This window comes from Enoplosus armatus, chromosome 5, assembly GCF_043641665.1.
Source record: "Enoplosus armatus isolate fEnoArm2 chromosome 5, fEnoArm2.hap1, whole genome shotgun sequence".
In the NCBI taxonomy this organism is placed as follows: Eukaryota; Metazoa; Chordata; class Actinopteri; order Centrarchiformes; family Enoplosidae; genus Enoplosus; species Enoplosus armatus.
The window spans coordinates 16,883,895-16,894,333 of NC_092184.1; the positions used below are offsets into that span (position 1 = coordinate 16,883,895).

Sequence of the window (10,439 nt, forward strand, 5' to 3'; positions counted from 1 at the left end):
TGCTAATGGCTTGTTGTTCACAGTGGTGGTCTTCATCTCAGGGTAAAAAACAAACACACACAGAGCCAACCTCTTAAGACGATGAACTAATTAGGGCAGTGTCTAATGTCTGGGTTTTCACCCAAAGGTCAGTTGCAAAATAATTAGGCCTTGTTCACACTTGGCATTAAATGCAATTTGGGTCATATGATCAGAAGAGGGAAACTGGAAATTTGTCCACATAGATGGGGCATCATGGTGGCCTGGTGGTTAAGATAGCGTTTTTTTACATTTGTAACAGAAAGAAAGACAAGAAGTAGCCACTGCAATGCTCAACTGTGCAGTTTCTTTCTGTTCAGATGTGGCCAGTTTCCTAATGATGAACTGAAATGTGAGTGAGGAAGTGAAATCAGATAACAAAAGGCCACTCAAGATGCATTCAGGATGCATTCGCATGCCAGGCAACAACTGCAGTCCATCTTAATTGGATTTCGACACAGTCTGATTTATCTGGACGATACTGCATCTAAACTTTACATTAGAAAATTGAGGAGCTGGTTTCAGAGGAAGACACAAGAATTTCTTTAGGGATGATAGCTTTGTGGCAATGTTGATAGTAAGAGCAGAGTGACAGGGCAGAAAATAGGGGTGACATTCAATGAAGATCCGCTCCAAGTCCGAGACCACTGGGCACCAAGATACCTCTTAGTCCCCTTTAACCGCAGATATGTGAGGGAGCTTCAGATACACATCACACAAGTCAAAACACAGCTGGCTGAGACAACCTTCAGGCTGTATAGAGTGGACGTATACCATTACATCATCACAGTACTGGGGTGGGGGGTGGGGGGTGGGAGGGGGGGTTTGAAACCCTCTGTCAAACACACACAAGCATGTTTACACACACAAACACACACACTTAATGGTGACCACTTGGCTGGACCAAAACAAAGCTTTTTGGCAGGCTTTGTTCTCAGCTGAAACTCATCTTTCTAAAGCGGCTCAGAGCTAAAAACTTCTCAGACTTTTTCTCGGAGTGGGGGCTCAGCATTTCAAAACTTTGATTTATTTGTCTACACCTTTTGTTTGCCAATTTCTGACATTTCTTTTCTTTCTTCTCTCGTGAGGGCTGTACACTTTTTTCAGCCAACGAACTTATTACAGGAACAATTTAAAGCGAAATTAACTTCTAGTTTTAATGCATTTCAATAAGTTGGGAGCTCATTAAAATGTTTTACCCATCAAACTAACGATTGATTTCATCTGCAGTTGCTCTTCAAAGCTATAAAAATCATATTGATTCAGATTTTCAAAAACTGCACATTGTCATCTTCAATTTAAGCTACGTGCTTTTATTCTAACCATACGTGCGTATACTCTCCTGTCCCAGGGGGAATCAGACCTCTATATATCCGCTGGAAGCACTGAACTGTACAGAACAAACTGAAAGCTGTTTCTTTCCCTGTAGTTGCAGCCAACTGTTTGCCAACTCGTCAGACTACTGGGCATGCTGTTGCAATCCTCTTTACAATCCCAGAGGTGTGACAACTTCACTCCTGGCAGACCTGTGTGGGTGTGTGAGTGGGTGTGTGTGCTCTTAAAATTCTATCTTTGTGAGGACCAAATGTCTTACCAGTGCTGGTAGGAGAATGAGGTATTTATTGTCATTTAGGGTTATAAGTTTGGCTGTGATAAGGTTTGACTTTAGGGAAATAAAATGTTACTAAGACATTTTCAGTCCTTGCAAACGTAGAGGACCAAACCTGTGTTAGTGTGTGTGTGAGTGGGACTGTCACGGCTATTCTCAGCAGTGGTATTTTTCACACATCAACCTTTACCTTTGAAATCAAAGACTTCACTCCTCCTTGTCTGCCTCATAGGGTTAGGCTGTCTCCATACTGTCTTTTCTGCCCATGTGTTCAGTCCTCCTGTTTTCTGTCCCTTGCCTTTTCTTGCAGACGTTTGCCTGCTTTCTGTCTATTTCTTGTGGCTCCCTTTGTTTTATAACCTTCCTTTAGTTTGTTTTAGCTACTACCAGTGGCACCTCTGCCACTCTGCCTCATGATCCCTCAGGATCATGGCTAAAAGTGCAAATTGGATTTGGCCTATTAATTGTAATGGCAAGGAGGAACTTATTTTAGCTACAGCAAACTCCAAAAATCAACCGTAATAATATATTCCTGTATGGCCCACAGATATGTTTGACAAAGGTCATAGACCTTTGTTGGCCTGTGTTAGCTAAGTTAATTAGCAGTTTACTTGCATTCACTTATTCAACTTACCATGCAGTAGCTGAGATCACAGCATTTTAAAACAATGGTGTAAAAGTTGTCTAGAAAGTACATTTTCCACCCATCATCTCAAATACCAGGGGCCTATAAGTATTATATATTATTATTATAAGTTATATATGCACCAAAAATAAAAGTGCATGTTAAACTGTTTGTTGCAGTCTGTGTCTTAAGCTAACTTTATAGCTAGATTGATAGGCTACCAAAAGACAGGATTCCTACAATGAAAACAGACTCTTCTTTATGTTTAATGAATTAAAAATCGGTCAGCTCATAAAACTACTTTTCATTGAGTATCCTCCTGCAGTTTTGAGAGTGCTGGGTCTGGTGCATACACCTTTCGGCTGACACACAGAGACGTGGGAGTGGCTAACAGCAGGGTTAGGTTTTAAATCCACACGTGGTCTGGATCTTGGGCTTGTTTAGCACCACATACACAACTAGAAACTTCTGACCAACTCATGCCAGCGAGTTACCCACGTCTATCACTGCGGGGGCGGACGGGATCGGACGAAGCTCTTTGATAACTCAGCAAAATGCCATCTTACCCCCTCAGCCAGTTTTCTGACCTGGAAGAGATGATGTGCAAGGTAAACGAAAAGCGCAAAGAAAGTTGAGCGGAGCAAAAGTTGGCTAGGTCAGAGAGCGGGGCTAACATTAGCTAGCTAGCTAGCTACACTGCTAACTTTACGCTGTTTGCTCTCTTCGTTTTTCAAGTCTTGTTTAACGCCAGCGGATACGGTTACTGTGCTGTTTTAATAGTTTATTAACCAATGGATTTAACGAGGTCTTGTCTGTTTTATTTGATCTCAAAGTTAGTCTGGACCTAAAGCTAACTTGTGACAAAGTGAGAGAGAATTTGGTGTTACGATTCATCGCAACATGGGCCCATTAAACTGTCCATAAATTTGCTAACTTAGTGATTTAGTTAGTCTACGTTAGTTAGTTGACGTGTTTTTCACCAGCACCGGTCACAGAAAGGTTACAACTAACTATAGGTTAGTAATCTAGTGACGTATTAACTGTAACAATGCCAACAAGTGGAATCAAAACATCCCCGTAAACAACCGTAGCTAACTTTTCATGCTTGAAACAAAGTCGCTGTTAAAGTTGTCCAGCTCCGTTGATAGCACGGAGAGCTGTGTAGTTCACTGGATGCAAGTGAGTACAAGTGATTTATGTACTACTATTTTTTTTTTTTTTTAGTTTTACTGTAAATTACTACACGTGCTGCATAGCAGCATACTGAAACTTGTTCTCATCACAATAGAAGATGCAAGTATGTGTATGGTGCCAGGTTAAACCTTTTTGTTCTTGTTTGTGTGGATTTAAAAAGTTGGGTAAGACTGTTGCTGGATTATGATACTGTTGATGTGAGAAATACGGTAGTCAGCTGTTACTCTGCAAATCCATCTAGCAAGTCTGAAAAGAACCACCAACTACTGTTTCCCACAGCTCAAACTGGCAGCAATGTAATTATTCTTTCAATTATCCTTTTCTATCGAGCATATTGTTGTGGCCAGTGTATAAATAACTGCCCTATAATCAGCCATTTAGGTAAGCACATCTGGGTTTTAACTAATGTTAACTAACTCCTCTACAAATACAATACGGTAAAGGTTTACTACTACTACACTAAGCTACCTGCCTTGAATATAACATCAGAATTAATTCTTAGCTATGTCTGAGTACACTCAGTGAATGAAAGTGTACTTTCATTTTCTGTCTTGTAGCTGTTTATACAAGATAAACTATGCTTGTTAGGCCGAGAGGAGATTTGTATTAGACTAAGTTAAGATGAACTGATCAAAATACAAACATAAGAGGATGAGTTACATCAGACATGCTGCTGACTGAAGTACCTTATAGTTAACTTTGTAACATATTATATAACACAAATTCATAAAACTGCTGGGGTTGACAGAATTCACAAAATATACTTGTATGCAAGTATTTAGTAGCCATCACCCATGAACACGGTTCCTCATACATGAATTTATTTAGGCTGCCAGACAAAAAACATGCATTTTTCCAATAACTCTTTGCGGAAATCTCACTGATGTGTAGCAGGAGAGATTAAAAAAAACTGTGTAATGCTTTATATGCAGGTTGTACGTGTAATACAGTTGATATTTAAAAAGAAGTCTATAAATGTAAGTAAACTAATCTGTAAACGTGTTGGATAGCTAGTAATTCTTGCCTGCTATGGCTGACTGGGGGGAAAAAAAACCAGTATTTTGCATTTGCATGTAACTTCCGCAGCGTTCAGTGTGGAAACCAAAAACAATTGCAGCCATGTAACTGTTAATCAATAGCACAACTGTTCTTTAATTGTTAAGTAGTTTCCAAGTGAAATGTCAACAGATGTCAATATATAGATTTATAATCATTGAATGAAACATGCCACATGGATTTTTTTTGGATGTTCATCACTTGATTTTAATTGTAAAATGCATCGGCTAATGTTGTGTTGTTGTCTGTTCTTTTTTTTATAGCAGTTATTGAATCTGGACTTGAGGGAGCAGAGCAGACCGCCACCATCTCTCAGTCTGGCAAGGAGAACACCAGGTTACATCGGTCAGCCACGCAGCAACTCATCGTTTTCCCTCTCGTCTCTCTCCTGCCTCCCCACGGATCCTTCAGACAGCGTATTTCTGACCTCCGGCCAATGGGGGCAGCAGTCAGCAGAAAGCCCTCTGCCCTCCCAGCTTGCTAATTCCACTCAATGGGGTAAATCAGGATTCCTTGCCCAGCGCTCTATCAGTATGGTAGAGACCAGCAGTACCGCAGCAGCAGCAAGTCTAGGCTGGCCCGGGACTGACATAAAGCATGCCCAAGGTGACATTAGCCCCACTGCACTGAACACTAGCTCCTCCTCGTCCACCTCATCGGTTTCCTCATCACGGTATAAGACTGAATTGTGTCGATCTTTCAGTGAGAGCGGCTTGTGCAAGTATGGCGGGAAGTGCCAGTTTGCCCACGGGCTAGAAGAGCTGCGGGATCTTAGCAGACACCCAAAATACAAAACTGAGCCGTGTCGTACGTTTCACACCATCGGCTTCTGCCCGTACGGCATCCGTTGCCACTTTGTCCACAACAATGAGGAAGAAAAGGATCCCTCCTTCTCTCGTTCCTCTTCCTCCTCGTCCTCTTCCTCCTCAAGCATTCCCCAGCAGCCACCTTCCTCCTCCCGCCTGCACAGACCTCCTCTTGTCAGACAGAGCTTCAGCTTTGCTGGATTTCCCTCTGCTCCACAGCAAGCCCTTCAGCCAGCCCTTAGTGCTCGTCCTCCTCCTGCCACTGCTTCTTTCACGCGTGGTCCATCGGCCTCCCCTCCTTCCTGCGCTGACATTACTGACCTCCTTTCTCATGCCTTCCTGGAGATGGACTCTGCCTTCGAGTCCTCCCCTGCCCAGTACCAGCCCCCCATGTGCCATGCCACTGCGGCAGATCCCCGATCTCCATTCCTGCCTTCCCCAGACTCTGGCTGTTCTCCATGTGGGCTGTCTCCGACTGCCTCCCCTTCCCTGAGGCAGAGTCCCAGTGCTACTGGGGTTTTTTCAGGGCCACTGGGTGCCCGATCTCTGTCTTACACCTCTCTGTCAGACCAGGACCAGGATGGAAGCAGCTCTACTAGCTCGCTCAGTGGCTCTGAATCCTGTGGTGGCATTAACGAAGCCAACGGCAGACGTCTGGCGGTCTTCAGTCAGCTGTCTGTTCCTGAGGATGCTACTGGGTTCTGCCTTTAGGCTGCCGTGTCCTGAAACAGAGGCATAAACATTTGCATACATTCAAACACAGACATGCAGACCCTGGATACTCTTGTCAAGACACAATATATGCAGTCCACACATCCACGCTCAAGCACACACAATGCTCACACACGACCCCTATAAACGCACACTTACCCTCACACACACACAGCCTCTGGACCGACACCACTGCAGTTCTTTGCACCGGTGTGGCGTCAAAGGAAACAAAAACGTGGTGACCGACTCAGACGTCTCAGAGAGATTTGCCTATTAGTTTAGATTTATGTGCTTAAAATATCACTGTCATATGCGTAAAGGAAGCCACAGTGATGCTGAAAACTAAACTGTGCGTTGCCACCAAAACAGAGTACATATCAAGACAGAAGTTTAATAGTGTCGGAAGCGTTTGATGCTTTATCAAAGTAGTATGGGGAGAAAATTGCGACAAAGATATTGTAATCACAGTGTGATTGGCCTCAGTGCCGCCTGTTGTTGAGTCCAACCTCACCTTTTTATATTACAGTTTACCAATATCTTCTGAGTGATCAAAAGAAAGTGACAAAGCCAAAGACTTCGTTTTTTTCCCATTAACTGTACACAGATTGTGTTTATAAGCTGGTGAAATTGTTTTTTTTTTCTTCCATAACTGTGCAGTCTGAGGTCATGTTTAGATCACTGGCCTCATACCTGAATGTTAAGTTTTTAAACAAGTGAAGTGCCTGTAGCGTTATTTAACAGGTCATGTTACAGTGTTGAAACAAGATTTGCTGGATTGTTGGGAGAGATGTGAGGAGGGGTGTGAGTCTTTTTTTTTTTTTTTTTTCCTTTTTCAAGTATGCTAGTGTGAGTTCAGGTCTCTCTGTTGGTAAGATTACTACAAGTGTTGTTCTTTTGTTTGCATTGTTGACAAACTGCCACCAGTCAAATGCCAAATGCCCAAATTTAACCTGCCCTACAGGATGAGGAAGGCCAAGTGAGATCCATCATACTTCAAATCTTTGACATATCTCAAACTGTAGGACTTTCCAACTGGAAAAACAGGACATGTTAGCACAAACAGCAGGCATTGCACCTAAATGAGATGCCATCACATTATTCTGCATCTAATTTTGTGTAAACTGCTATAATCTGAACATAGCTTGAGTTGCAAGTCACTTGGCGCGGAAGTGAAGTTTAATCAAGTCATGTGAATGTTTCATGAAAGTCCTGTTTTACCTCTGGCATGAAAAACTTGGTGGTGCTAATCTGTATTTTAGCTTATCTTAAACACAAACATTCCCAGGAGTGGGATTTTTTTCCCCTCCCTTGTCCACATGCAGTGTTACATTTTTGATGAATATTCATGTTTTTTTGTTACTCTCATCCCACCGCATTTCATCTCTCCTTCTCATTCAGTATTAATTCTTCCTGTTATGGCTTTGTACTGTTACGAATGTGTAGTGTCCTGGTCACATGTATGCGAACTGTGCACCCAGGTCTGTTGCCTTACTGAGCTAGACCCAGCATTCTGTAGGGTTAGAGTATGTATGCTTAGTGTTATAGAAATCTTTTACTTGGCTGTTTTTTGTGTGTTTACGATGTAGTTGGTTAGAAGAACAGACACTGTGCTGTTACCGGTCTATTTAAAATTGCCTTTTCATCAACATGTTTGAGGCCTGTTTAGTGTTGAAGGTGATAATCTTTAGTAAGTTAATTTCTTTAATTTATTTTAACGTATTTATAGAGGACTTTGAGTTGTTAATGCTTGTATCAAGTTTAATATATTTGGGTTTTTCTTTCTTTGCTTTTTTTGTACTGGAAATAAAGTTTTTTTGTTTTTTTTAAACTGACTGTTTTAGTTTGTTTTGCTTTATTTATCTTCTCTGGGTTTCACTTAATCCTCTACAGGTAAAATCGATACAGGCGTGTTTTACACTTCTGCTCCGAAACTTGGTATTGAGGTGCTTATGCAACAATGAAGAGGTCACGAGACTCGTGTATGTTCCCTTGTACTTTTTGCCTAGTTGTATGTATTATGCTGGCCGTAGCATATTTGCAACAATGTTCACACATTTGTGACGTTTTAGATGCAAGGTGCAGGAAGGAAGCAAGCAGGAAACCAGTGAACTGTCATTTATGGTTTTCATCGTACATCACATCCCCCCAGTGGCCCTGTGCTGTTGAGGTTAACTATCTAAACTCAATTTCAAAAGTGACTCAAGTTGATGTCTCAGACTGGGTGATGATAAGAGTGATGTTTCCTTGTACAGCAACACAGAAACTGGATGACAAGGGCCATAATTGCTGTCCCGTGTAAAATGTCAGCTTTTCATGAAATGAGAAAAAACTTGTTTTAAGCTTTGTGACAATTTTTTACTTTACTTTTTTATGATTCAGTTATTTTATAGCAGGTTTTATTAGGCCATAGGAGAATTTCCTCAATCCATAAAGAAACATTTTATCATTAAGTTTATCTGAAAAGTTCACCAAAAAAACAAAAATCACCACATACTGGGACATGGTTTGCATTGGACAGCTACACTGGGAACAAATCATTATAAATTAGGATTTATGCTGTCGTATACAAAGCTTTCAAGAACTCCTTTAGTGTAACTTTTTGATCAGAGTATATTATTCAGTTTATTTAAAATGGCTAGCATGGATATTCAAAGGCCAGAAACTTCTATTTTCAAGTTACACTCGACGAGTGAAACGCAACAGGTGTATTTAACGTATTTCTAGGTGAAATTGCGCTACGGAGCAGGAAATGAATCATGTACTTGTGCAGCCTCAGCTGGAAGAATGTGCTTACAGACCAGTGTTGTTGATTGATTCGTGTGATTCAAGTGAGTAAAACCTGAAGGCACTCAGCAGCTTTTGTTTTTCTGATTCCAATGAATAAAAGGAGCAAAGTGTAGAAGTTATTCAGAAAGTCTTCTGAAATCGCCTTTGCTGCTAAAGTGAGGCTGAAGGTTAAGAGGTGCAGCTTGGTCTCACGTTCTAAAAACAAAAACAAAAAACGACAGCATAACAAGAAGATCAATGGACATTTCATGTCCTCGTACACATTTCATGTTTGCAAAAATTGATGTAAGCAAGTATTGTTGAGTCATTTCTGCCTCAATCAGTCTGCTGTGGGATTGCAAGACACTGGTGTGTGTGTGTGAGTGAGTGTGTAGTCATGCCATTGAGATTTCATGTGGAGATAAGAAGTCTTTTGTTAGGGGTTTAATCTGACCAATCCTGGGTGCCCACCCATTTCCCTTCACCCTCACTGCCTCCTTCCTCCCATTTCCTCCAATTACATCCCCTCACCTCTCCACTCTGTATTCTGCCTAGCAGCTGAGCAGTAGTTTATTGAGACTGTGGTGAGCAACTTGAGTTTGTAGAGGCAGGATGTTCAATAGCAGGTTAAACCACACAACTTGATTTATTATTAAATCAAACTATATTTATTTAGTGCCACTCTGTGTCTCCAGATATTAAGTGCCACAAAATGAAAACAGTGTGGTATTTAAAACCAAATTGTGGCCTAAATTACCATTATATTAAGTTAGTGAAGAATGTTGGCATCAAAGTAATAAAAAAAAGGAATGATGATGGTAAGAAGTTTTTTTTATCCACCATTCATCATGTCCCACAAAAAACAAAACGGGCCTAAAGATGCATACTCATGGTTGACCCTCCAGGAATCTCTTTCATGCACACACACACACATACACACACACAAGAGCTATTATCTTGTCACTGTTAACATGAGATGGGCTGGCTGGGAGTGATTAGTGGCCACAGAGGGGTTAAAGGCATGTGTGTGCGCGTATGGTTTCTGTGTGTGTGTGTGCTGTATTGTGTCTGATTCTCCCACACTCTTGCCCTGTGGGACATAGGAAAGGCAGGCAGATGGCTGTATTCAGGTCCACCACGGGTCAACATATGGCTCAGAGAGACAAAGTTTGTGTTTGTGTGGGTGAGACAGAGAATCTCACTCTTACTATGCATGAGTGGAAGAAGTTGAATGAGTAGGCAGGGAGGGGAAAAAAAGGTAATAGTGAGGGCAGAAAAGAAGCTGTGAAAAAGAAGCTGTGAGATGAAGACTACTAAGAATAAGCATTTTTAGCATAAATACAAAATAATTATACTATTTAGCTACACTTCATTGATAGCGTCCTACAGTTAGCATCCGGGTAGCATCAAATTACTGATTCTTATGGAATACTAACAGTTTCAGCCATTCACCACTATTTTGACATGTGGGCTGCCTACAAAGTAATGTGAAGTGAAATGAGCTGCTCTCAGGAAACCTAACCCAAATCAATAGTCTCAGTCTACTTCTCGCACTACAAAAGACTTCAGCCAGTCTATGTGGACAGTGTTGCTGAATTTTAGCAAGTCATCAATTTGGGAGAATGAATGCAGGTTTTACTTGCACACCCCCAAC

General features: G+C 41.4%; 1 protein-coding gene across 1 annotated transcript; it reads left to right on the forward strand.

Annotated features, from left to right (window-relative positions):
* The first annotated feature begins 2,785 nt into the window (after window positions 1-2,785).
* Window positions 2,786-6,505, forward strand: LOC139285763 (mRNA decay activator protein ZFP36L1). The gene is made up of 3 exons (XM_070906409.1): window positions 2,786-2,860; window positions 4,766-4,859; window positions 5,010-6,505. Exons 1-3 carry the CDS (start codon window positions 2,807-2,809, stop codon window positions 6,017-6,019), a joined length of 1,158 nt encoding a protein of 385 aa, XP_070762510.1. The 5' UTR covers window positions 2,786-2,806; the 3' UTR covers window positions 6,020-6,505.
* The last annotated feature ends 3,934 nt before the right edge of the window (window positions 6,506-10,439 follow it).